Source organism: Leptidea sinapis, chromosome 46 (genome assembly GCF_905404315.1).
Source record: "Leptidea sinapis chromosome 46, ilLepSina1.1, whole genome shotgun sequence".
NCBI classification, from domain to species: domain Eukaryota; kingdom Metazoa; phylum Arthropoda; class Insecta; order Lepidoptera; family Pieridae; genus Leptidea; species Leptidea sinapis.
This window is the reverse complement of record NC_066310.1, coordinates 4,880,184-4,908,048: the sequence shown is the minus strand read 5'-3', so window position 1 is coordinate 4,908,048 and position 27,865 is coordinate 4,880,184. Positions and strand designations below refer to the sequence as shown.

The 27,865-nt window shown below is 40.9% G+C and overlaps 2 protein-coding genes across 3 annotated transcripts; one reads left to right on the top strand and one right to left on the bottom strand.

Annotated features, from left to right (window-relative positions):
* The first annotated feature begins 16,658 nt into the window (after window positions 1-16,658).
* LOC126977929 (uncharacterized) lies at window positions 16,659-19,032 on the top strand. The gene has a single exon (XM_050826621.1). It carries the CDS (start codon window positions 16,681-16,683, stop codon window positions 18,871-18,873), a length of 2,193 nt encoding a protein of 730 aa, XP_050682578.1. The 5' UTR covers window positions 16,659-16,680; the 3' UTR covers window positions 18,874-19,032.
* A 31-nt stretch (window positions 19,033-19,063) lies between these two features.
* LOC126977964 (uncharacterized) lies at window positions 19,064-27,207 on the bottom strand. 2 transcript variants are annotated; one of them, XM_050826682.1, is made up of 6 exons: window positions 26,832-27,207; window positions 26,503-26,620; window positions 25,908-26,191; window positions 24,388-24,563; window positions 19,877-20,006; window positions 19,064-19,726 (listed from the first exon to the last, which is right to left on the bottom strand). In XM_050826682.1, the coding sequence occupies exons 1-6, from the start codon at window positions 26,952-26,954 to the stop codon at window positions 19,130-19,132; spliced, it is 1,428 nt and encodes a 475-aa protein (XP_050682639.1). In that variant the 5' UTR covers window positions 26,955-27,207; the 3' UTR covers window positions 19,064-19,129. The 2 variants fall into 2 exon arrangements, with proteins under 2 accessions (XP_050682639.1, XP_050682640.1); XM_050826683.1 differs by having other exon boundaries at window positions 26,503-26,657; window positions 26,832-26,944.
* Window positions 27,208-27,865: the final 658 nt, after the last annotated feature.

Genomic DNA, 27,865 nt, shown 5'->3' with positions numbered 1-27,865 from the left:
ATATTTCAAAATGCTTTATTTGCACATATACTAGAAAACAGAATGTCATACATGAAAATTACTCAATATCTGGAACATCAATAACAAGAGTATCATCCATTAAAGATCTCGGAGTCATCTTTGATTCAAAGCTTCTATTTGATCTACACATAAACAATATAATCATTAAGGCTAATAAAACATTAGGGTTTATCATAAGGATGTGTTCTGAACTAACATCAATTAAACTAATGAAAATATTATACTGTGCTTACGTTCGTAGCCATCTAGAATAAGCATCTCAAGTATGGAATCCAGTTTATAATGTGTACATTAACCGCATTGAATCAATACAGAAAAGATTCATACGTTACTTACAATTCCGTACAGAAAACTATTACCATAATTACATGTCACGCTGTCAAAAATTTCATTTTTTGCCTCTCCAAGAAAGACGACGTGTTGCAGACATTACTTATTAAATATAGCAAACGGTAGAGTTAACTGTGCAGAACTGCTAGAGCAGATTGGCTTACGAACCACTGTCAGCTCCCAAAGGCGGGGCAATCTACTTGAAATACAATCAGCAAAATGTAATTATAGACAGAACAGTTTTCTTATAAGAGCATGCAAACTTTATAATAAAGTTAATAGTGAATACGATCTTGACTTATTCAAGACGACACCATTTCAATTTAGAAGTCAAGTAAATAAAAACTTTTTTTTATATAAAGCAAGGTAGGTTATATAATATTATATTTAATGTAGGTAAACGACTATACACAATAAATTGTTATTATTTGTGAAAACTTGTAAATAGCTATCTGCTGTATAATAGATTAATTTTTAATATGTATCTAGCTGTAAGTTTTCTAAAGTTGTAAAATAAAATAAATAAAAATAAAACATCATACCTTCCCGGGACGGTCGACGTCAACAATCGACGCGAGCCACGGTTGAGTCACTACTCGCTACTTCAGTTACTGACAACTACATCTACCTAGTTCATTTTTCCTTTAAAAAAGTAGGAACTATTTAAAATAGGGTGCATACGAGCAAGTTCAACAGAACCATGACGCGAACTAATTTGCACATGTCAAACACATTAACAAACAACCTTTTTTTGTGATCGGCTCTTGGGCTAAGTACAAAAAACGAAACACTACCATTGAATCTACTTATTATACGTAATAAAATATACCGTAGCTATCACGAATGTTTATTTAATAATAATAAAAATCACTTTAAATAAGATTGTATCAGCTCCTTTAGGAAGCTTAGGTAATTTAAATTTGGGTCGTAATGAACTTTAATATGTTTTGCTTTTTTTTATGTTTCGCCATTTTTAAAAAATTGATCGTAGGTGACGAAAAAACGTGCGTCACTGTTCTTCCAATTTCGATACTACGATACGATACGGGCAGTGCCACAGGCTTGTCGCGGGGAGTGATGCAAGCTTCTGCCCAATCTGCTCAAATTCGCTGGGATATACTTCTATAATGTAAGTATTCAATCTATACTTATGTACCATTGGAACGATGATAGACTTTGGATTAGGTACCCTTCTATAATGTCGGTACATTTTCTTGTCCATCAGATCCAAAAAAAAAAAAAGAAAAAGTCCGGATACGGCTAACTACAGGTCTATTGCTATTACCTTCCTGCTCTCAAAATCATTTATAACTGCCCGCTCTTGGCAACGCAGAGCTGTTTGAATTGTCGGGGTTCCACTGCTATTTGAACGGCTAGATCACTCAGCGTTGGATAGATTGTGTTTCTTCTTCTGCATTTATCACGGGGATCTCCCATGATAAGTACTTACTTCGAAGAGCTGTTCCACCTTCGGACGACACGCCACAAATTGCAATATCATCCCCATAATCTATCTAGATTATAGAACGCCTCATGTCTGTGTGGCGTTCCACCACAGCGCGGTTGTCTCCAGTAACTAGTTTGTGGAACGAGCTAGTGCGGCGGTTTCAGGACGATACAATTGGGTTAAAAATAAAAAATAAGCAAAAATAAGCACGTTTCCACTTGTGTTGCAAGAGAATGTGTGTACAATAGTCTCAAAAAGGTCTCCTTTGTTGGTGTATGAATACTATGAAATCAAACACGCTATAAAGTTCTGAATCTCAGTCTGATGGTCGAGTCTGAGTCAATTAATCAAAATAAATTGGCTGACCTAACTAAATACAATAAAATAGTGTTAGCGCGTTTTATAATCTCGAGCCTCATAGTGAGCGCCATCTCTTGAGAGTTTTATGAACTAAACTCTAAACATTCCGCCCACCATGGACATAGGTAATAATGTCCATTACTTTAGTAAGAATCAAATACTTAAAACACTAGACAATATACTAGACCCTTAGAATAAAAAATGCCTTAACTAGTATGCAGTATTTGCAATAACATATAAACCGCCCACCATGATATAATGTGAGGGTTGTCTAAATAAATAATAACGCATATAACAAAAAACAAATTAAAAGGCGAAACCAAAAAAAAAACATAACATAGTACTTAACAACTTACAACTAAAAATCCGTTAACAAAAAAAAACATATGTAATTCAAAGTCTACATAGTAGTGTGGGTATATAAAATCGTAAGCTTAAACTTGTGTAGCTACTGGCAATACAATTAACTTAGAAACTGGTCTTTTGATTTCAGTATTTTTACATTTTAAAGTGACTACACGGGTAAGGTTGTCCAAACCAGGATGTTTGTTAATAATTAAACCATATAACCATTTACCCGGAGGAAGACTATCCTCCTTCACAAGCACAATGTCTCCAAGTTTGGGTTCAGGAGAGCAGTGGCTCCATTTATACCTATGCTGCATTTGACTAAGATATTCTAAAGACCACCGACGCCAAAAATCCTGTAACATCCTTTGAGTGAGTTGCCAACGTTTAAGCGAATTTATGGAAGAGTGTTCATAATTTAAGTCTGGCACAGCCACTAGTGGTTTACCCACCAGAAAATGTCCATGTCAATGGAACAGCGTCTTCTGGATTGCAAGAAATTTGGGAAATAGGCCATGAATTCAGGCACGATTCAATTTGACACAACACAGTTGTCATTTCCTCAAATGTCAATGTGTTGTTGCCAACGACCCTTTTCAGATGGTGCTTAGTAGATTTCACACCTGCCTCCCATAATCCTCCAAAATTTGGAGAATGGGGAGATATGAAATGCCAATTCGTGCCGTTTGTCACAAGAAAGTCAACTATCTCTGGAGCTATGCTCGACCTTTCCGTATCAAATAGTTGTTTAAGTTCTTTAGCACTGCCTACAAAGGTGGTTCCATTATCGCTCCACAAATCACGAATATGACCTCTCCTGGATACAAATCGCTTGAAGGCCGCCAAAAAACTTTGAGCTGTCATGTCGCTTACAGCCTCCAAATGGACTGCTCGAGTGGACATACATACAAAGAGGCAAATATAGCCCTTAGTTGCATGATGGCCTCGGCCCTTAGTTGTCCGAATATTTATAGGATAATCGACCCCGCTGGACTGAAACGGTTTTTGAGCAGTAACTCGAGCTTCTGGTAGCTGTCCCATCATTTGCTGACTTCCATGTGCCGCAAAACGAATACAAATAATACATGTTCTTACGTGATTTCTAATGATAGTCATTGCATTAACAATCCAATATCTTGATCTAAGATAATTTAACATTAGATGCGGCCCACCGTGCAAGGTTCGTTCGTGTGCATCTGTAATCAAAAGATTAGTAAAGCGGAATCAAAATAGGATGTTTCATATTTTTGCACAAGTGAGCTTGTTGTAGGCGCCCCCCAACACGCAGTATTCCAGCCTCATCGATGAATGGATTCAGAGAGGTGAGTTTGCTTTTTTTGTTTAAGTTTTCCTTCCTTTTCAGGGATTCTTTTCATCTTTAAAACACTGGTTTTGACATATCTTAACACAGGTTAGTAGAGCATCATTTAATTCCATTGTAGTTAGCCATTTAGCGTAAGATTCTTTATTCTTTTTCATATTTATAAATCGTTTACAAAAAGCTATAACTCTTAATAGTTTATTAAGTTTAGAAAATCTTAATAGTAGATCATCATCCATTTTATCTGTAGTTGTATAACATTTTATTTTAGTTTCTCTTTCCTCTAGATTAATATCTTCTATTTTTCTATCCTTATAATCTATTGTTTTATTTCGCAACCAATTAGGTCCCTCTTTCCAGAGCTGCACTTGTGTGCATTGTGACGGTTTTACTCCACGTGAGGCACAAACAGCTGGATTTTCTTTGCTTGATACGTGTACCCACTGTTTTCCGTCCATTAATGTGAGTATTGTGGAAACCCTATTCGCAACAAATGTCTTCCAGCGACTTGGATGACTATGAATCCAGGCCAACACCACAGAAGAGTCCGTCCAAGCGTGAAGATTCTGTCTGGGTATTTTAAGAACAGAAGCAACCTCGTTAATTAACTTTGCTAGTAAGACTGCTCCACATAGCTCGAGACGAGGTATGGAGACTTGATGAATTGGAGCAACCTTAGTCTTTGAAGAAACTAAATTCACATGAACCTTATCCTGACGATCTATCACTCGGACATAAATAACTGCGGAATATGCAATATTTGACGCATCTGAAAAGCCATGCAACTCTACGACTTTATCTTCAGAACTTGAATGAATCCAACGTGGCAACAGAAAATCGGTAAGTCTGCAAAGTTCTTCTCGATAATCAATCCATTCTCTCAATAAAGAATCTGGCAATACCACATCCCAATCGATACCTACTAGTCATAGTCTTTGAATGAAAACGTTTGCTGTAATTATGACTGGAGCCAACCAACCGAGAGGATCATAGAGCTTTGCGATATCCGATATTACCTTACGTTTTGTGACTGGAGGTTCCAATGGAGGAAGATGAACACTGTATTCAAAATCATCCGATACTTTATTCCAAGATAGGCCTAAAATTTTCGAAACTATATCTAAATTTATTTCTTTTTTGTCTCTTGTTTCTTGACTTCTTTTTTCAATTAAATTCATTAATTCCATATTATTGCTGGCCCACTTCTGTAGCTGGAAGCCTCCACGTTTTAATATCTCTGTCATCTATTCGTAAATTTGTTGACCCTCAAGGATGGATCCACAACCGGTCATCAGATCGTCGATATAATAGTCTGATAGAATCTTGTCTTTTATTAGAGGAAAGTGTAAGCCTTCATCATAAGCTAACTGCTGTAATGACCTAACTGCTAGGTAAGGTGCCGAAGAAGTACCAAATGTCACTCTGAGGTGTCGGAGAAGCTGTATTTCAGCATCTGGACTATCACGCCAGTAAATACGGTGAAAGTCTGTATCCTTCTTGGCTAATTTCACTTGCCGATACATTTTAATGATATCGGCCACCAGACAAATTTTATGACAACGCCAACGCATTATAATATGACGCAGTTCTAGCTGTAAAGTAGGTCCTACCATTAAATCACTATTAAGAGAAGATCCATTGCCACTAACACATGACGCATCAAATACAATGCGCACCTTTGTTGTAGTTTTATCATTCCGTACGACCGCATGATGCGGCAGATACACGGCGTCAACTTTTTCTTTGTCACGATCGGGAACTCTCTCCATATGATTTAACTCTAAATAGTTTGAAATAACCTCCGAATATTGTTCTTTTAATTCGGGGTTCTTCGTTAATAGTTTCTCTAACATGAGAAATCTCTTTAGTGCGACATCTCGCGACCCACCATACTTACATCTGGGGTCGATAGATTTAAAGCGCAGTTGTACTACATAACGACCTGTCCCATCGCGTTTAGTTGTAGAGGCATAAAATTCCTCGCATTTTTGTTCTTCTGGGGATAATTGTTTTTGTTTTGTATCCTCAGGTTCACTCTCTAACTCCCAAAATTTTCTTAAAAATTCATTATTATCTGATATAGCTAGATGCATGCTAACAATGTTGTGACATGAAGTTGTTGTTCCGCTATGGCTGTTTTCCTGAAGTTGACCAGAGATAATCCAACCAAGTTTAGTGTTTGGTGCAACTAAACAACCTGACGGATCCTTCACAATACCCTCTAACAATACTTGGCCATACACTTCAGCTCCTAATAGCAAATCAATCTTATTTGGAGTGTCATAAGAAGGATCTGCTAAGGCCATAGACGTAATAGAATTCAAAAGATGAGTTTTAACCTTTCTTTCAGGTAAAAGTGTAGTTAATTTTTTCATAACATATGCCTTGACATTAATACTAAAATTGGAATCTACGCGGGATTGAATATTAGTCGAAACCATTGCATTGCACTTCGATGAAGCACGGGGATCTCCGCCTAGACCTGAAATAGTACTTTTACTGGGTACTCTTTTTAACCCTAATAACTGAACCGCAGATTCAGTAATAAAAGAAGCCTGGGAGCCTTGATCAACCAGGCATCTTAAATCAAACAGGGTTCCATTTCTTGATTCTGCTTTTATTAATGCAGTAGCAAGCAACACTTGATTGTTATTAATCGAGAAACAACTCATGTGGACTTATCACAGGAGGAAGTACTAGCGACAGCTGCAGTCTCGACGTGGTGGGCTGAGCTATCCTCACTGTTTGAAGTGGAGACATTTTTGAGATGAAGGAGAGTGTGGTGTTTCTTTTTACAAAACCGACATCGACTTGTTTGCCGACATGAAAAGACAGAGTGATTGGCGCATAAACAATTAAAACACAAACTTTTCGTTTGGACAAACTTACGACGTGCATCGATTTCTGGCTGAGCAAATTTCTTACAGTTTGCCATTTTATGATTATCACGGCAAAAAATACAAGAATGTGTGGATACATAGTGAGATTTAACAGACGTTACGTTTATGTTACGATTTGAGACATTATTATCTAAATATTCGAGAGACCTGAATCTTTGCTCAAGAAAGTCATGAAACGTCTTCCACGTAGGCAAATTGTCAGAAGTATCACAAGTCTTAGCCTCCCATTGTTTACGTGACTCGTTGTCTAATTTTAAACATAAAATATAAATGATCATAATATCCCATGTATCTACATTAATGCCCAAATTTTTTAAGGCATGTAAACATTCATTAGAAGTATCAAGAAGCTCTTTAATTGCACTAGAGGACTCTGATTGAATATTTCTCTGACACATAAACCTTTTCAAAATACAGTTTGCCAAATATTTTTTATTATTGTATCTAGATGTTAACATAGACCAACATTTAGAATAATTGTCACTACTTATAGCAAAATGTTTCAATAGACTTTCAGCTTCACCGGTTAAATGAGTCTTTAAATAGTGTAACTTTTGAACAGTATTCAAAAGGCTATTGTCATGTATTAAACTGACAAACAAATCTCTGAAACTGACCCACTCTAAATAATTCCCAGAGAAAACTGGCAATTCTATCTTAGGCAGTTTGACTTGAAGACGTTGTGTACCTGAACCCATTGGTTGCTTAACTGAAGTGTTTGTTTCTTTATTCATTTTTCTTAATATTTCCTTAAGATCAGACTTATAATCTATGTACAATTCATTTACGGTTTCGTATACATTTTTAGAAGAATAATCAGTTTTTTCTAAATCTTTAGGTGTTAAGGATGAAACAATTTTCATATGATTATCAGAGAAGTTTGACCATTCAGCTTCTAAATTTTCTAGTCTAGTTTCTACATAGGAAATATTTAATCTATCTTTAGGTGATTTCTTAAAGTTTACTTTAGCCTTATTGATAGTGCAATGTAAATTAAGCTGAACATTACATAATGCTTCCATGTTTATATTAATAAATTTTTCGGAAAAAATTACAAGTTGAAGTTAAAACCGAAAATTTTTACAAGTGTTTGAACATCTTCTTGTACCGATAGAAAATCGGGCATAGGTTCCCCGTCACACAACTTTTTGCAGAATTATTCTAAGTCCTAAGCACATGCACATTTAAATTTACTAAGTCCAAATCTTTAGTGAATTTTTCAAAGTTGAAATTTTGCAAGTTAATATTAATTTGACTTCTTAGTTAATCTTCCTTTAATCATTAATGTAAATAACAGAATGTACTCACTTGTAATAGTCCACAACTTCACACACTAAATTATATGCCAATACCTCTTGCTGACGTCACTGACAGATGCACGTTACCAAGGGGGGGTGAAGTAGATGATTCCTCTCGAACCGCAACTGCCGCTTCGTCACTCGCCGCTGCACGTCACTACCGCCGAGCGCCGGTCTCTGCTCGTCCGCACCACACACACAGCTCACTGGTTTCCCGTAGATTTTCAGTCACCGGTGAAACGTCACCAGTTCCTCGTTCTTCACTTGCTGGAAGATCTCACAGGTGGACTAGTTTACACTAGTCCTTATCCGCGCTCAAGGACCATGTACAATAATCTCAAAAAGGTCTCCTTTGTTGGTGTATGAATACTATGAAATCAAACACGCTATAAAGATCTGAATCTCAGTCTGATGGTCGAGTCTAAGTCTGAGTCATTTAATCTGGTGGGTCTTCCGCGTAGGTCCTTACGGGCCTCGGGGTAACTGTTCGGGGCGATGGCCTTTCAGTAGTATAAACGCCGCCTGCAACTACAGACGGGGCACTGGGTGGGACCGGTTGGTCCGTGGTGTCATGTCCGGTGGTATCTTGCTACAGTGCGATCAAGCCCGCGTAGTGTCGCGAGCGATCTGCAGACTGCAGCCAGTTTGTAGGTCCGTGGTTAGCTTGCGCCCGCCGCTCAGCGAGGTCGAGCCCGCCGGTAGTATACCGGTGAGCGCCCATCAGCCAGCGGCGAGGAAGCAGTCGTGTCCTAGGAGACTAGGTCACGTAGTAGTCCTCTTCTGTCCGGCGGTCGTCGATGGTATGGCGCGATGCCACGCAAATGCTGGGATCGAGCTCCATCGGCGCGCGCGAACATAGAGGTGCTCAAGCGACGAACGAAGTCGTCCAGGCTCTCCATGCGCAGGTCTCTGGAGATGACCTGTTTTCGTACGAAGCGTGGTGCTCCGGAGATGGTGCGGAGCGTCAACGACTGCTGCACTCGCAGCGACTTGCGACCCGTCTCGCTTGTCAGCGCAAACCAGGCGGGGGCAGCGTAGGTGAGTCGCGTGCGAACGTACGCCTTGTATACGCACAACTTCGTACGGAGAGGCTGGTGGGACGCCAGCACGGGTCGGAGAACGTACCGTGCGGCGCGCGTCTGGGCAACCACGTTCTTAACATGGGGCCGCATCGAGAGTGTCCTGTCGATGGTCACGCCGAGGTATTTGGCCTTCGGGGACCATACGACGGTCTCGCCCATGAGTGACACCGGGGGCGGCAATAGGCGCGCCCGCCCGATGGGAATCGCCTGAGTCTTCGCCACATTGACCTTGAGTCTCCAGTCCTTCAGCCAGGTGGGAATCGCGTCCAGTGCTCGCTGCATCTTCAGCGCTGCATGCGGGGCATTCAGCGAGGTGGTAATGAACGCCGCATCGTCGGCATACAGCGCTAAAATGGCGCCATCGGCGACTGGAATGTCGTCCGTGTATCTGCTGTAGCAGACGGGCGACAGGCAGCTTCCCTGGGGCATACCAGCTCGGATGGGGCGCTCCGTGGACAGAGCATCTTCAACCGCCACTTGAAAACGTCTGTCTTCCAAAAAGGTGGCCACAGTCTTAACTACTCGGCGGCGAGTAGTAGACGTGGACAGCTTGTACACGAGGCCGGCGTGCCAGACGCGATCGAACGCCTTCTTCATATCGAGGAATACTGCAACAGACTGCTCTCGCTTGTTGTAGGCGGTAGCGAGATGGTGCAGTACCCTCGTCACTTGTAAAGTGGTGGAGTGTTCGGCACGGAAACCGAACTGTTCGTCGCGTGGCTGAAGATGCGGCGTGATGTGCAGCAACAGTAGCTTCTCGAAGACTTTCGAGGTGGTGGATAGAAGAGTGATGGGACGGTAACTCCCAGGCAGCATGATGTTCTTGCCTTGCTTGGGAATCAGGATGACTCGGCCGAGCTTCCACGATGATGGAAAGTGCCCGGTACGGAGGATTCCGTTGAAGAGCCGCGTCAGCGTCGCGATTGCTCGCGGAGGTAGGTGACGCAGGGCTTCGTTGGTGAGTCGATCAGGGCCGGGTGCTTTGCGCAGTCTAGTTCGCCGAATCATCCTTTGGACTTGTCCGGGGGAGAACACGACGGGGTCTTCTGTCGGTACTATCGGCGACGAAGTAGTTCTTCACATGTCGCTCGATGGTCTCTACGTGCTGCACATCTGCGGTCGGGTTGGGTGTAAACTGCGTCTCCAGGTAGTCCGCAAATATCTCCGCTCGATCCTCAGCTCGGTAACGTGGGGTTCCGTCACTGGCCATGAGGGGTCTAATCGAGGAGGGCTTCCCGGAGAGTTGGCGGCAGTGGCGGTGCATGCCAGACCAGTCGTCACCGGCTAGCTCAATGGAGGAGTGCCAGGATTCGTCTGCAACTGTCTCCAGCTAGGCCGCACGTGACGGCTATGTCAAGGACGTCTGGCATGTGGGCTGCACAGTACGGGTAGTGCGTCGGGACCTCTGGTCCTAGCACCTGGTAACCGTGGCGATCTGCGTCGTTCAGGAGGCGTCTGCCATCTGGGCTCATGATATTGGAGTTCCACGCCGTGTGTTTCGCGTTGAAGTCGCCCGCGACAATCGTGGGCAGCAGCGAGTACAACAAGGTGTGGACATCAGCCACTGCGAGTCGGTTCTGCGGCGGCTTGTAGAAAGCGAACACACGGATGGGCTGATGCTCGATGCAGATCTCCACGCCTAGGGCGTATGACGTCTGCAGTTGAGGTACTGGCAGCAGTTGGTGAATGACGTTCCGACGGACCAAGACTGCTAATCCCCTGTAAGCAGTCTCGATCGGCGAGGCGTGGTCCTCCCGGTAGACGTAGTATCCGGAAACCTTCAACTTGTCTACCGGTCTGAGGTGAGTCTCGCTGATCAGGCCGATGTCCACTCGACGCTGAGAAAGCAAAGTCTTGAAGAGACGGGCTTTTTGTGATGAAAGCCCGTCGGCGTTCCAAAACACGATGCGGAGCTCAACCATAAAAGGTGCAGAGCTCCGTGATGCAACCCAGGATCAGCGGAATAGGGTCACGCTGCTCCTGGATGGCCATCAGCACATGATTCAATGTGCTGATAACTTTGGTGAGTCGCGGGTCCAGCGGCGTTACTCGCTTCGCCTTCGTCCCCCCTGCGGGGGCGGCGACCACGGTGGGCTTGGACGATTTCGTACTGCACTCGGTAGGCTGCAGTGCGGCGGGCGCAGCAGCGCGTGTCGTAGTAGGTGGTGCGGCAGGTAGGGCGCCTTGGCGCGCTTGAGCGCGTTTCCCGCGCTTGCGTCGGCGGTTAACCGGTTGCCGTGGCTGGTTGGCGGCAGCCATGAGCGAGCCGGGCGCGTCGGCCTCTAATGCGTGGGCAGTGGGAGGATACGCGCGCGCTGTTGAGGCGGTGCGTGCGATGGTGCCTGCCCGGCGGTTGCGCGTCTCTTTGCGGAACACCGGGCAGTTTGCGTTGTTCGCCGTGTGCGCGCCACCGCAGTTGGCGCACGTCGGCGGGTCCTCCCTGGGGCGCTGGCACTCTCGTGCAGGATGGTTGTCCCCACACCGCACACAGGCAATGGGCCGGTGGCAGTTGTGCGAGGAGTGCCGAAACTGCTGGCAGCGATGGCACTGCGCTGGTCCCATTCTGCCGCGCCACGCCTCGATGGTGATCCCGGGCATACAGAGGAGCTCGTGCACCTCATATATACCCGGGATGAGATTTGGCGTACGCTGGAGTTGCAGACATCCCGGTCTGCCTGGGCGCGCGGGGATCGTGCGCACGTGCTCCGGGACGTATCCGAGCTCACGCAGCTCCGCGTCCACTTGTGCCGGCTCTGTGTTTGCCGGCAGGCCCCGTATTGCTACCTGGCCGAGTAGCTTTTTGAGCTCCCGGAAATGCGTCGGCCAGTCGGGAAGCACCTCCACAATCAGCGGTGGGTAGCGACTGGTCGCTTTGGTGGTCGGATTGGCTGAGGTGGTGGCGGCGGTCGCAGCGGTAGCGGCGGCGGATGCGGTGACGTATGTTGGGCTTGTCACGGTCTCCATTGGAGAGCCTGGCGACAGGGTCGGCATACTCGGTGGTGTTCGTGCCGAGGTTTTGTGTCGTCCTCTATGGGGAGGCGAGGGGAAACGCCCAACGGGTATACCTGGCTGCGTGGCGGGATATCGTGGCTGACGTGGGTGAGGCGCTTGCGCGGTATGATTCGCCGTTGCAGGCGTCGCCGTGCGTACGGCAGGAGTAGGCGTAGCGGCAGTCGTGGGCATCAGTCGTCGCCTGGGCGTTGCTGGTCGGACGATGGACGGTAACGATTCCATGGATGGAGCCGGTGACGGCGTCAGCGGACTCGCTGCGAAGGTCGCTTCACCGGCTCCCGTTGAAGGACCCGCTTGAGCGGCTTCGGGGCGTCTCGCTGCGCCAGCAGCGAGGGTGGCTTGGCCGGAAGGGTCAAGCCACCCTCTTGACAGGCCGGAGATTGCCGACCGCACAAAAACCTTACGTCGAAGTGGGCGCGGTCGAGTCGCGCGTCGCTGTGACATCAGCGGCAGAAAAAAGAAAAAGTCCGGATACAGCTAACTACAGGTCTATTGCTATTACCTTCCTGCTCTCAAAATCATTTATAACTGCCAGCTCTTGGCAACGCAGAGCCGTTTGAATTGTCGGGGTTCCACTGCTATTTGAACGGCTAGATCACTCAGCGTTGGATAGATTGTGTTTCTTCTTCTGCATTTATCACGGGGATCTCCCATGATAAGTACTTACTATTCGAAGAGCTGTTCCACCTTCGGACGACACGCCACAAATTGCAATATCATCCCCATAATCTATCTAGATTATAGAACGCCTCACGTCTGTGTGGCGTTCCACCACAGCGCGGTTGTCTCCACGTAACTAGTTTGTGGAACGAGCTTCCTAGTGCGGCGGTTTCAGGACGATACAATTGGGTTAAAAATAAAAATATGCAAAAATAAGCACGTACACCTATTTAAAGGTCGGCAATGCTTCTGTGATTCCTCTTGTGTTGCAAGAGAATGTGTGTACAATAGCGATGGGCGTTTAATCAACGGACTAGGTGAATCGACTGTCGATTGACATTCGACGCTTCAACGGTTTATCATTCATTCATAAACTAGTTGAATTCGTAGACGCCTATATATAAAGTCGAGAGTCGAGACGTTCATTTCAACAAGCGCGACGAGACGAAACGATGTTTGTTTGAGTTTACATAGTCGTATACTTCGTTGCAAGGATCCGGAGATAGGTCAACGGGACGCGAAGGTCAATTGAATTTGAACTTTAAAGTCACGTGCACTGTATTCATATTTAAATAAACATTTAGGATGAGTTACACGCTTCTTAAAATTATTATTTTGATTGAAGGAAAAGGATAGCAATTACATATAATTATATTTACATGTGTGAAAGCGACAATAAGTAAACTGATTTATTATTATTTATTTATACCTATTTTTGTTTTATTTCGATTTAGTTAGTTCGTGACGAATTTCGCTCGATAATTATGAGTAAGTTCGTCATACAACTATACCTAGTTACCTCGTCGACCCGGTTTATCGTTGACGCATCGCCTAAATAGACTATTAGTTAAAAAGTTCACAAAATCAACTAGTCGACGAATTCAACTAGTTTATCGACTGGTCGACGATCGACGATGAACTGTCTCGTTTAGTTCACGAAAAAATCGTCGACGACCCATTTCTAGTGTACAATAGTCTCAAAAAGGTCTCCTTTGTTAGTGTATGAATACTATAAAATCAAACACGTTATAAAGCTCTGAATCTCAGTGTGATGGTCGAGTCTGGGTCTGAGTCATTTAATCAAAATAAATTGGCTGACCTAACTAAATACAATAAAATAGTGTTAGCGCGTTTTATAATCTCAAGCCTCATAGTGAGCGCCATCTCTTGAGAGTTTTATGAACTAAACTCTAAACAATGTGAGCCCATTGATTACTTAACATCAGATCATCCATAAAAAACCCCCTTTGGTGCGAGTTTTCAGAGTGACATTTTTCGCATGACAAAATTAAAACATTGAAATTCTAATTATTTTTTCATGTAGCTTAAAAAGTAAATATTTTGAATACCATAATATAGTTCCGGCATAGAACAAACGCAGTAGAAAAATCTCGTAATATCATAATAATACCTACTGTGATTGAAGAGGATGTGGCTAATGAATTCACAGTGCGTTTTTAGTGTAATTGTTTCCGAAGAGGAAACTTCTACAATAAATGAACCCAAGGTGCGTGTTGCATAGTGAATAATGAATGCGATAATAGATACAATAAAAATACTTGAAAAAATCGGTGATGATTTAACATTTAACTGGTCTACAAACCAGCGCTGAAGCTCGCCTTACCATGTTGAACCAGCACCGATTTAAAGGGATTTTGAATCGAATTGTAACGTGTGATGAAAAGTACATTGAATCTTTATGATTATACCAAGCGAACTCCTAGTTAAACGCCATACGCTGGAAAAATGCCCTAAAGTGAAGCTTACCCATAGAAAAGTGTTGGTAACTATTTGGTTGTCACTTGATGGTATAATTCACTACAGCTTGCGTACGTATCCGAACGTTATAGCAATGATGTCTATTGTACCGAACTTCAAAGAATGATGGCATAACTCGCAGTGAGACAGTCCCGACTCGTCAACTGCCACCCTACATTATTATTGCTCCAAGATATCTAGAACCTCATACGGCTGCAGAAACAGTTTTAACTCTACAGTAACCCGTTAACCTCACAACACAACACACATTCTTCCGTGATATGGAATTCCTAGATTTCTAGGTAATAATATGTCAATGTCCTTTTCTGTACTCTTGACAACATGTTGGCAAAATTTCATATAAATTTCAATAATCGGTCGAGAAGTTAAAGCGTTAAAAACAAACTCATATTCGCAAATCTAATATATACTGTAGAAAATGAAAGTAGAAAATGAGAGGGTGGAGATGTCAATAAAAGGCGTCTCCCTAGCGTCGTTCCGCTTTCACTTCCGCTGCAACCGTTGACGAGTAAAGGCGTTATTCTATTCAATTAATTGTATTCTTTTGGTTTATATAAAATCTACTGTAATTTCATTATATAGAATCGTTAAGTGAGCTTACTTTGTGAGCATAATTTTTGTACCTTTGTATTTATCATTTTTGCCAGTGGGAGGCTCCTTTGCACAGCATGACGGCTAGATTATGCATACCACAAAGGCGCGTTTTTCTGCCGTGAAGCAGTAATGCAATCGAAGGCAAGGGAGAAGGCCTGGCAGTTAGCCTGGATATAGCAAAGGGTTTTTATCGGGTATGGCACCAGGGCGCTTCTCTCAAAACTTCCATAATTTGGGCTGTGGATGCAAGTGGACTTCCAGCTTCCTCACTATGCGCAGCATACAGGTCGTTGTCCCCGAAGCCCATGAACGCTGGAGTGCTCCAAGACTGTATGCTGTCTCCTACACTGTTTCTTCTGCATGTCAATGATATGTTGGACACCTCCAATAGACGACTGTACTGGTGATGCCGTATACACGGGCCATGCAGGTCTCTTTCGGGAAAAAGTCGACCAGTGCCACAAGAAACTTCTGTCTTCTATCGAGTCCTCTCTTGAGAAGTTCGTGGAAGGGGGTTAAATGAAACTTGTCCAATTCAACCCCCAGAAGAGTCAAGTTTGCGCGTCCGGCCACATAATATGGAGTATTGCTGTCATCTGTCTGGCGCACCCCAGTATCAGCTCGAACCATTTGACCGCGTGCACCGCAGAGCTGCTCGAATTTTCGAAGACCCAGTGCTCTGTGAAAGGCTCGATATCCCGGCGTTGGGTAAAGACTTCATTGTGTGTCTTCTATCGCATTTATCACGGGGAGTTTTCCGAAGAGCTGTTCCACCTGATTCCTGCCGTCGAATTCCACCTTCGCACGACACACCACAAACTAGGATATCATCCTTACCATCTTGTTTGTGTGGCGTTCCTCCACACTGCGGTTTTCAATGAACTTTCCTCCACGAACGATCAAACTGCGGAATGAGTTTCCTAGTGCGGTGTTTTCAGGGCGATAAGACCTTCAAAACAGTGCGTACACTTTTTAAGGGCCGGCAACGCTCTTATGATTCCTCTAGAAGAAAAAGTGGGCACCGGTAATCACTTTAACACCAGATAATCCGTACGCTCGTTTTTCCCCATTTTTGTCCTTCACACATTATTTGTTAAGGACAAAAAATTTCGGGACTTATTATAAAGTTTTTCGAAAACCAAACACCCGAAAAGCTATAAAAATAATTAAGGTATTTTAAATAAAATTGAATTACGAAAAAGCTTGAGTGTACTAGAAATTTATGTTATTGAATACCTTATTATTGGTCATAGAATGATATTTCTCATATAAGTACTGTTTTAATAAAAATGTTTGTCTATTATTATTTACACACTAGAAATTATAGATCGATAGAGTAGGTATAATATGAATGTAAAGGGAACTGATTTGTCAGTGCAATTTGGGTATCAATTTGTTCGAAGGTTTTAATTGTTATTTTTGAACGTAGTGTTTAGATTCTCTTTGGTTATTTTCAAAGGCGTTCTATAAATATATCTATGTATAAAACGTCATCGGTCAGTTTCATATTTATATTTACTACTAAATCATGCCCAAACTCAGTGATAATTATTATGAAAGAAAATGCTACTTAGCAAGAAACGATGTACCAACGCAAAGCATAATGAAAAAGAAAATGTCTCCAGCCTTAGCCAATGTCTATTTCAAATCAATGACTCCAAAGCTAAAGGAATTAGCTGGCTTAGCGCCACCATTGAAAGGCGGTGGAAGCGATTGGTATGTACCACCTGATGAAATCCTCAAGGAAAGAGCTGTTATGAAGCCTATCAAAAAAGAATATCTCGCCCAATTACGCTTTACTGGGATTGATCATTACGGAGAGAAACTAGTCCAACAGCATCGTAGGGCAATGGAGGAGGAAAAGCGCAGATTATTAGAAATGAATGATGTAAAATGGAAAAGTAATATAGATATTGCTTGTGGACAAAAGTGGTATGCAACCGCAAAACAAGCCGCTCTTAATAATACCAGTAAAATACGACAAGCTTTTCAGGAATTTCAAGCATTGTATTCCACGTCCATGAATCAAATAGAAACGCTATTGTTGGATGGTGCGATCAAAAAAATTGAAAGAGCGAACGAAGCAACGTACGACAAAATGAAATCAAAATTTGAAAAGTTAGTAAAACGGCAGGCTACCACTAAATATGATCAGTATACAAATATATTAAATAAGGAGAAGACAAGACTAAAAAAGCAGTTTATCAGGGATATAGAAAAAACACAGAGTGATACCGTTAAGGAATTACACGACATTAATGTTGAAAAGCATACTGCTGCAGAGAAGATGCGCCTCTTTCTCGAATGTCAAAATTTGGCTTGTCAAGCTTACGTCGCCATAAAAGAAAGACAAGAATGCAAAAAAGAACTCGATAAATCAGAATATGAACATAAAAAGATAATTACAAAGCTTGAAGACAAGATTGCTTTGCAAGACTTTGAAATCAAGCTTTGTAGAGAAAAAGAGAAAAAACGCCATGAATTTAAAATGGTTTGGCGCAAAAAGGTATGCCACGTCGTTAAATATCTTCAGGAATTTATTGAATACTCTCTAAATACATTGCCGGAGCACGCTGAATTCTTTATAAATATTGAAAAATTGATGTTGTTGCAACTAGGTGAAGCTATGGATTTTCCAAGTGTGGAAAGCATATTCGTGCCAGAGGAGATGTTGGATCAAGATCCAGTAGCACGACCACACCCATTTTACGTTTTTTGTGATAAAGGTTTTAAACCTAAGCTAGATCAAGACCTCTGTCCGAAGCATTGCACATCAAGTGCTTCGCAGTTACCTGTTGTTGTAGTGAACCAAAAATTTATTTACACTGCATGTGATAACCTTGAACTATTCATAGATAAAATAAAGAAATTTATAGAAGGTAAACGCGGGAAGGAAGATGATTTTGTAGATCACCATGACTATACTCATGACATACAAGTTGAATATTCACAATCACAACAACTAGATGAGTTGAAATTAGAAAGTTCAATCATGCAAATTCTACAGAATGAATTTCCGAATTCCAGGGAGTTCCCGTTAGAATGTTGTTTTTGCAAAATTCCTTATTGTTTATGCAGCCCTTTGCATGCCTCTGAAATTTTGTCCGTACGGAAATTTCCCAGTGAAGACTTGCCACAACAGATTGTAAGAATATCTTCAGGTGAAAAAATAACAAAGAAAGAGGAGCTAGGACACGACCGTGAACCGAAATTGGACGGCTATCTTAAATATGTGGAACCACAAAGCTGCAAATGTGGGAAAAGAGCAAAGAAACATCTAGAAGAGCATCTTCCAGCCTATATGAGAAAAATGTCACCATACGAACCCGTTAGTTTCCCAAATTACGAAACATGTTCTGTTGAAACCTTAAAGGAACTCGTCAAAACTGCACGAGGATATAAGCCTTCAGTACCTATACAAGTAACAGAGTCTAAAACAAAAGATGTGAGCACGCAATATTCAGATAGTGCATTTGATAATCTTTGCACCTGTTTTTCCGATGAAGAAGTCGAAAAATTGTTTAAAACACTAAATAAAGGAGTTTATTTAAATGCAAAAACAACAAATACACTTAATATAGTTGATGGCTCTCTATCTCCCACATATTTACAAATACGACCCAGTTCCTTTGCAGTACGAGAAGCCTACTCTTTAAAACATTTACTCGATAAATCGCCTGAATTGCAGGATTTGTTCATGGAAACTGACTGTCCAATTTAGTATTATTTTTGTTTGTTGAAAATTTGATATATTATTTAGATAATATACAGCATTAGATCGATAGAACATTTTACTTTTGTTATGTTCCTTTTTATATGTTTCATTAGCAATATATGATTTTTTTATATAATAAATTTATTCCATTTCCATTCTAAATAACTTTCAGAGTTTCTAAAAATAAATACGCGAACACCAATAAAATATATTTTATTTATAAAATTTAAAAACAGCACATACATCTAGTATTTACTGAATACTATGTAACTTCATTGACTGCCATTTGCTGTAAAAGATTCATGACATGGCAAAACCTTTCTTTTACTTCTGTTTGTGATCTATGTGGTAGCAGTTTACAAACCCTAACTAAAGCTTTATCAAAACCACCTTCACCCTTAAGCACCTCCAATATTGTTTTATCTTCATCTCGGGTCCAACTACGATCGTTTCTAATATCTTTCTTAACTTTACATTCATTCTTTTTTTGACAAACACTTTTCATATCAATTCTATCTTTTTTCTTAACTATCTCATCATTTTTACATTTTGTTTTAGAATTAAGTTTTCCTTTCACTTTGTTGATAGCTTGTTTGAAGTCTTTCTTATTATCATTAACATCTTTAACATTTTTCGTGGGGGATGTTGTTTGTTTTCGAGATTTTTTTGTGGGAAGTTTAAGTATTGGTTTGCAGCTTCGTTTTGTTGAATTTTCTTCTTCAGGCTGGTGCGTATTTAATATGATATTAGGGGCGAGACGTCTCGAGTGCACTCGATACGGCTCTTTACTGTACGGATATGTGACACAGGCTGGTTTTAAAATCCTACCATGTTGAATAAATACCCGACCGTGTAGATACTGAAATAGAACGAATAAATTTATACATCTTATCTATGGCCATTTGAAATTCTTTGGATTTATGGAGTGGACTTTAGGATATAAAGAAATTTACAATTGCTACTCGAATAAAAATTAAAAAGTATGTCCTTTGTTGAAATATTAACTCACCACTGAATCGAGTCCTTCTTTGACTTCAGTCTTTTTTTTGACTTTTTCTTCCGCAAACTCCCACACATCATAGCCGCCGTCGCATTCTAAAAAGCTCTCATCTACAATGTCCACTCCACCCTCGTAAGCACTGTAAATATATATAACCTCAGACAAATACTATTTATTAGTCCAGCAAGACGAACTTGGTATATTGATAAACGGTATTAGATTCTGACATTAAAGCTTTGGGTATGATATCACTTAATGAAAGTCGAAAACTTCTACCCACTCGGAATCATCATGAATGCCTTCAGACCTGAGACGAACGGGCGCAAAATACCCAGCAGGCTTCTTCTTTGTTTTTTTTTTATTATAAAATTTCGATACAATGAAATTTACGATTTAAGTTGCCTGACGGCGGTCGCTCTATTCCCAATCTGTCGTATCAATAAGAAAGTCATTTATGTTTAACCGTTCGTGTTTAATAAACTTTACCACATAAAATTTTTTTAAATTTCGTCGTTTTGAGCATTTTCTAGGATCTTGTTGTAAAAGCATATAAATCGCTCCACAAAAGACTTACTAATTCGACTTAGACGAGTATTAGGCATTATAAGTTTGAGTTCCTGGTTGTGACAGTTTCTAGAAATTTCACTTATGTGCCTACGTACATAGCATAATCATAAATGAGGAAAGTTTTCGCTCGTAATTAAAAGTGAATTGACATTATTTAATATGAATAATCCATATTTGTCATCATGCATATCGTCCTGTTGGCGATCGGAAGATGAAAGAAAATTGATGGCCTTTACTTAGCTATCTCTTTCAACCAGTGAGGAAGTTGATGAGTTTTCTGAATATACTCTGTATACGCATGCATATTCTGAGAAATTTAAAGGCTCTGCCTACTTTTGTATTACTTCATTTTGTTGTTTTTCTGAAAAAACGGATGATCTAATTTCATCAACTCTCAACGAGTACATGGTAGCTTCGATAAAATCTTTTGTTATTACATTATGTAAATTTAAAACACGCGATTCGTACTGTGAGTTAAAATTATTCGGCTTTTTGGCCCGGTATGAAAAATGTAAAATCATCTCTTGCAATACAAATCATTGCACTAGTCATCTACTTACTACGCGTCTATAAACGAGTAGCGTTTGGCGCAAATAAAATAGACTGCAATGATTTCATGGATATTTTGGGATATTCGAAAGATTTAAAATCTTCCGCTGCTGATCGCAGAAGCTGCTCTCGCATAGTATCCAAATCTCGAATCCCCAATTCCACGGTCATCTAGAAGGCAAAGCCGAATTAGCTTCGAAGAAGCTGGGTCATAAATACAGCATGTTTCAAGCCGGTCCACATTCTAGCGCTCTACAAAACGCGGATTCGTGACCGAATCCGAGAATATGGAGCAGGTATTGCTGTTATCTCTGTTTCCTTTGAATGCGTGCAACGCAGAGCTGCTCTAACTGTCGCGGACCTAGGTGCTCTGTGAACAGTTAAGAGCTATTTGAACTGATTCCTGCTGCCGAATTCCACCTTGCACGACACGCCACAAACAACATTATACGTGCGCGGTGTGCGCAGTGCGTTTTTCAAGAAACTTTCTTCCACGTACAACCAAGCTTCTTTGAACGCTATTTAAATTCAGGACGATACGACATAGATACCTTAAAAACAAGCGCGTATTATACCTTTCTAAAAGGCCGGCGACGTTCCTGTGATTCCTCTGATGTTCCAAGAGAATGTGGGCGGCGGTGATCACGCAACATCAGGTGACCCGTACGTTTGTCCTAAGTGATCACCGCCACCCACATTGTCTTGCAACACCAGAGGAATCACAGGAACGTAGCTGGCTTTTAACTAGACGTTATACTACACTTTCTACACCATTTCACTCAGACAAGGCAATGTTATCACGGGGGCAGACTGAGAATGTGAGAGTGTGCGAGTGAGGAAAGTATCCGAACTGCAAATTTCTGAAGAGGAAATATAACCGTGCCTCCAGATTTTTTAAGCGGCAAATCGCCCGTGCGAAATCGAAGCACGTCGTCAAAATTGGCGAGCAGCTTTCCAGTTACCCGACCGGAACACGCAAGTTCTGGTCGTTGTCGAAAGCTGCTCTTGGTAACTTCAACCAGCCGTCCATGCCGCCGTTGCACATGAGGAATGACACCCTGGCCCATACGGCAAAAGAGAAAGCCGATCTCCTGTGCACTCTTTTTGCCTCCAACTCTACTCTTGACGACAACGGAAAAACACCGCCGACCATCCCGCGGTGTCAGAGCTCCATGCCTGAAGTACAGTTCCGACAGAAAACTGTTAGGCGTTCCCATCTATGTGTTAGGTATACCAGTAGATCGCCAGTCATGCCACCGACCATGGCGAAAGCCGTACTGCCGGTCGTTGATCAACTGGTGACCCTCAAGGTATACCAAGAGGTGGCGGTTAATTATGCTCTCCATGATTTTGGAGAGTAAGGAGGTAATAGAAATAGGCCTGTAGTTGGCCGGATCCGAACTGTCTCCTTTTTTTGGGATCGGATGGACAAGGGCTGACTTCCATGAATCAGGGACTACGCCTTTTGAATAAGAGTGCCGAAATAAACGCGTTAGCACCGGCGTCAACTCAGGGGCACACGTTCTAAGCACGATTGGAGAAATGCCATCCGGCCCGCTCGACTTCCTGACGTCCAACGAAAACAGAGCTCGCCTAACAGTTTTCTGTCGGAACTGTAATTCAGGCATGGAGCTCTGACACCACGGGATGGTCGGCGGTGTTTTTCCGTTGTCGTCAAGATTCGAGTTGGAGACAAAAAGAGTGCACAGAAGATCGGCTTTCTCTTTTGCCGTATGAGCCAGGGTGTCATTCCTCATGTGCAACGGCGGCATGGACGGCTGGTTGAAGTAACCAAGAGCAGCTTTCGACAACGACCAGAACTTGCGTGTTCCGGTCGGGTAACTGGAAAGCTGCTCGCCAATTTTGACGACGTGCTTCAATTTCGCACGAGCGATTTGCCGCTTAAAAAATCTGGAGGCACGGTTATATTTCCTCTTCAGAACTGTGCAGTTCGGATCCTTTGAGCCCAGCGCCGCAACCCAAGTTCGATACGCCTGTTTTTTGCATTCAGATGCTGCTTTAACTGACGCATCGAACCAGGGCTGTGATCTGCCACCGATCGGTACTACAGAGCTTGGTATAAAAATATCCATGCCCTGCAGTATCACATGGATACTGCAACGGCGCAGGCACTAGGATCATCCGAAGGGAAACAAACCCTGCCCCACGGGTAGGATGCAAAAAAGGAACGCATCCTATCCCAATCTGCTGACTTGTAGTGCCAAACGCGGCGGGTCGCTTATGGTCTGCGATGTTGGCGTCGGATAGGCACTACACTACACGCGTCGACAGAGACCTGGTAACCATCGGGATGTGTAGTCAGCAAAAGATCTAATAAGGACGGCATGTGGCTATCCACATTCGGGAGCCGCGTTGGCGACTCAACCAATTGGGACAGACCATACTCCAATGCAAAATTATGCACAGATCGCCCTGCGTAGTGAAGTACGTGATCCAAGCCATTCGGCATTGTGCCCGTTGAAATCACCCAAGACTACGACTTCAGCGGAGGGGATCTGAGCAAGCACGTCATCAAATGCCGCTTGAACGCAGCCCATGAGGTGATCCGTTTCTGCGTTACCACTATGGGACCTGTAGACACACGCATAGATGCGGACGCGGTCCTCTAAATCTACGCGGAGGCAGAGAGTATACAGGTCCCTACCCTCAAAATTGCCGAGACGGCGACAGCAGATATCCTCCCTTACGTACACACATATCCCGGCATGAGGCTAAGATTGTGGTCAATTTTGTACCCGGGGTATGTTAAATATGACGTATCGCTAGGTCGAGATATCTGCGTGTCCGTAAGGGAATACAAGGCCGGCTGCGCCGTCTCAAGGTGGTCGTGGACGGCGTTTAAATTGGAGTGAATTCCCCAGAGATTACAAAAGTCCACATTAAGCGTGGAGCGGGGTGCCGTGGTGTTGCTGCCCTGTTTGTCCTTAGATATGCGCGGTACTGTGTCCTCCCCAGAATACGAGGGGCAGCCCGAGCGAGAATGCTCGGGGAGGGATTCTCCGACTCTGGTAGAGCCGGTACCCTCCTGGGGTAATATCTTTTTAAGGACAACTTTTTAGGAAACATAGCGGCACTAGGCCGCTACTTCACGCCGGTATTCTGTGCGAGTGTGGTAAGTAACCCGGACGAGTCTGGCCCGATTGTGCTGACGTCATAAGACGGCAGCGTGACTCTCCCACTTTCAAAAAGCCCGTAGTCGCCTCTTACGACACCCTTGGACCTGGGACTACCCTATTCTTTTTAAGCCCCGGGGCAGCACAGGGCAAATCTGAAGCTCTCTCTCTCTCTTTATTGATAGTTGTGATTCATGAGATGTCACACTCATAAAAATATCCTTAAACATTAAGAACTAGGCTACATCATAAAACTTAACATTAAATTACCTATCTGGAGGCCTTTCATCAGGAAACATTGACTTAAACATGAGTGTCAGTCGAGGATTTGACCTCAAGTGTGGTAGCACCCTGGCTTTCATATCCTGGCTGTTTCCACTGTTCATACCGCTGGTGATAGCTCGTAAAATTTTACGGTATACAGGTATCTTACGGCTAAATGTAACCTGAAAATTAAAAGTAGTTGAATAAAGACCACTAAAAATAAATGAAAATATATTTCCAGGACTGGATACATAGAAATAAATCTTGTACTATTCTATACAACAATATCTACCATAAAATAATGTATAGTTTATGCCTAGATTCAAATAAGTATTAGAGATTCATATAAGGGTAATAAATACATAAAAAAAATATATGCATTATTGTTAATTAAATGGACAATAAAATAATTCAAATAAGTGTTTCAATATTCATTTATAAACTATCTATGTATAAAATTAGAATAATTATCATTCATATAATATCTATATTTAGATATAATTACAAAATAATTAATAGAGTTTGGAATTTAAAAATTTTAGTTAACATCCACCTTATTGGTGATATTTTCAATGGCTTATATTATAAGAAGCAAAGCATAGCAAATATAGATAGCTCATATTATAAGAAGTAACTTAAGTAACTCATAAAAATTAATGAACTTGGAAAAAATCTAATTCAATAATCAGATGGCCAAATCAAAAATATCTATACAGACAAAGTTGAAGGTCACGACTAGTGCTTAAATATAAGTGTTAGTGTGTAAATATAACAATTTTAATCATTTTTAATTTATGTCACAAAATTTCAGCAACAAATAATGTCAAGGCAACGAATTTAAACAATTTCACCTTGAAGGCAGTTATCAAAGTAACATCTATGTAGTTACAAAGCTGAATACAGAGTCAATAGCATTGCAAAAGGAAATGAACAATCTTTAATCATTATTATCCTTATCAGTTCAAAAATGAACTATTCCAAATTTATACCCAAAAGAATGTATTTATACATTTAATAAAATAAAAACAATGTATAAAAAAGTTAATAAAAAACATTATTAACATAAAATTTATAGATGAATAATTTAAGTATTATATATAATAAAATACCAGGTTCTGTTTAATCTAATATATAAAATTCTCATGTCATGGTGTTAAACTTTGAACTCCTCCAAAACGGCCTGACCAATTCTCATGAAATTTTGAGTGCATATTGGGTAGGTCTGAGAATCGGACAACATCTATTTGTCATCCCCCTAAATGTTATGAGTCAGCATTAAAAAATACATACAACTTCAAATTTTCACCCATCTACGATCAACAGTAACTTTTGTATCGCGATTTTATTGGCAATACAATGTTTGCTGGGTCAGCTAGTTTTATTATAATATTTATATATCTTACAAAAGATGCTACATACTTATTCAAAATAGTATCTTGTGTATTATTTATAATTTGAGAGCCCCACTTGCACAATTATAAGTCAAATGTATAAGAAACTATTAAGAACATAGTCAAAACACTAACTTGTAACAGATCTATAAAAGATGTCATCTGATTCAACATGAAATGGTCCATAAACCTCCCAACTTCAGCAGCTTGCCCAGGCTTCAAAAACAATAAAAACTCTTCAACAACATCTTTGTGTTCAGCACCAAACAATTCCTCTACTTTTCTGTACAAATCTACGGGACTCTCAGTGTGTGGATCGAAAGTTTTTAACATCTCTCGAAACTGTACAAATTTATTTGATATTGAAGAATTTTGGGAGCATCTTGATTTTACTTTTGTGTAGTATGATTTAGCTAAAGCTGAAAAAGTAACATAGTTTTTAAGATACTGATGTAAATTATATAAAACTTTTATTTTACAATTTTAAAATTTGCCTCAAAGTAATATTATATTATAATGTCAAGTCAAAAGTGCAATTTCCATAACTAAACCTGATAGTGATTTGTTAATTAAAATAGCCTAATAGTGATTTGCTAGTTAATTAAAAAGAAAATACAGTAATTGGCACTTATAATATGATTTAAGTTTATATAATTTTCAATAGATTACATTGCCAAATAAATTCCTCTACAGAAATGTTTTTCAGTTATATTTTCTAAGGTACACTTACCAGCCTCTAGTTGGTTCACATTAGATTTTGTTTTATCTGTTTTATCATCAACTTTGATCTCATCAGCATCATTCTGTCTAGGTCCTTGTGCAATAACTGGTGTTTCATTATTAAGTGCCTGTATCATGCAAGAAATTTAAAAATGGCAGCCATTCCTATTAAACACACATAGTTTTAAAGTCTAATATCATAGAATATTGGTAACAGATTCAAAAAAAATTAAGTTCTAGTTAAACTTACAAGAACGTCTTTTATTTTAAAATATAGATTATAGAAATAATATGTAATTCAAATTTTTTATGATATTTCAATCATTGAATGTGACTCACCTGAGGATCATTGAGAGATTTAATAATTTCAATGTGATTTAAAGGAGTTGTGCCTGCTTCTATTTTATTCCCAAAAGCATCCTGACTTTCCCTCGTAAATAATACTGGCATTGAAGGCAGCATTAGCACAGTGTGAGCGATTTTCTTTTGGTGTCGACAATATTATTCTCACGGTGTAGCATAAAAACACGACTTATTTCAATTCTATGAAGCACTCGTCTATTTGATTTTATGTACATATTCTTTAAGATTTTATAAATTTCATTGTAAGTAAATAAACAAACAATCCCTGATCACAATGCAAACTTAAGAATTGTAGAACTAGAAGTGTTTTTATTGTTTGACAGAAAGAGAACACAACACCACAACGCAAACTGCGAACTTGCAAAGCCAAAGCGGGCGGGAAAGGGTAACCGGAAACAGCGCATTCGTATTATTTTTTTGTGTCATGAAAACAGCAATGAAATAAATGGATAAATATTTATATTAGTAAGCAAAAATTTAGTTCATAATTAAGAAACTTTTAATTATTCTGTTTCTTCTATATTCAAATTATTTCGCTGATGAAAAATATTTGTGGCAACTCCGCGCCATTTAAATATGATAACGATGCGGAGCAGCTCAGCCTTATTAAATTAATCACTTGGTATTTGGTACCTATGTTATTAATTAATAAGTCTCGTTAGAATATTCGATAACTTTTTAAATATTCTATTATCTAATTACATAATGTTCAGATTTCCTATAAAAACGTGAATGCAATATAATATATATTGCATTGCTTTCGCCCGTATCGAATGCTACCTATATTTTGTTTTTACTTTAATTAAGAAAACCAATATAACATCATTATGGTACCCTAAATTCTCTATTATCTCTTTGTAGGCCTAATGCGAAATCAGTTATTTCGAGCGATAGTTAATAATTATAAACATTTTGGAACTTTTTAGGAGGCGTAGGGCTGCCTCGTTGAAAATTTATATTGAATTCGAGGAGATAAAATGAACCGTAGCTGTTCAGCAACTACGGTTCGC

Excerpts from the sequence above, each read along its gene's own strand:
- LOC126977929 (XM_050826621.1), top strand. The coding sequence starts at position 16,681 with ATGCCCAAACTCAGTGATAATTATTATGAAAGAAAATGCTACTTAGCA.
- LOC126977964 (XM_050826682.1), bottom strand. The coding sequence starts at position 26,954 with ATGCTGCCTTCAATGCCAGTATTATTTACGAGGGAAAGTCAGGATGCT. Across the intron at positions 20,007-24,387 it reads GATGAAAGGCCTCCAGATAG|TGCTTACGAGGGTGGAGTGG; the intron begins GTAATTTAATGT and ends ATATATTTACAG. Across the intron at positions 19,727-19,876 it reads AAGAAGGACTCGATTCAGTG|TATCTACACGGTCGGGTATT; the intron begins GTGAGTTAATAT and ends GTTCTATTTCAG.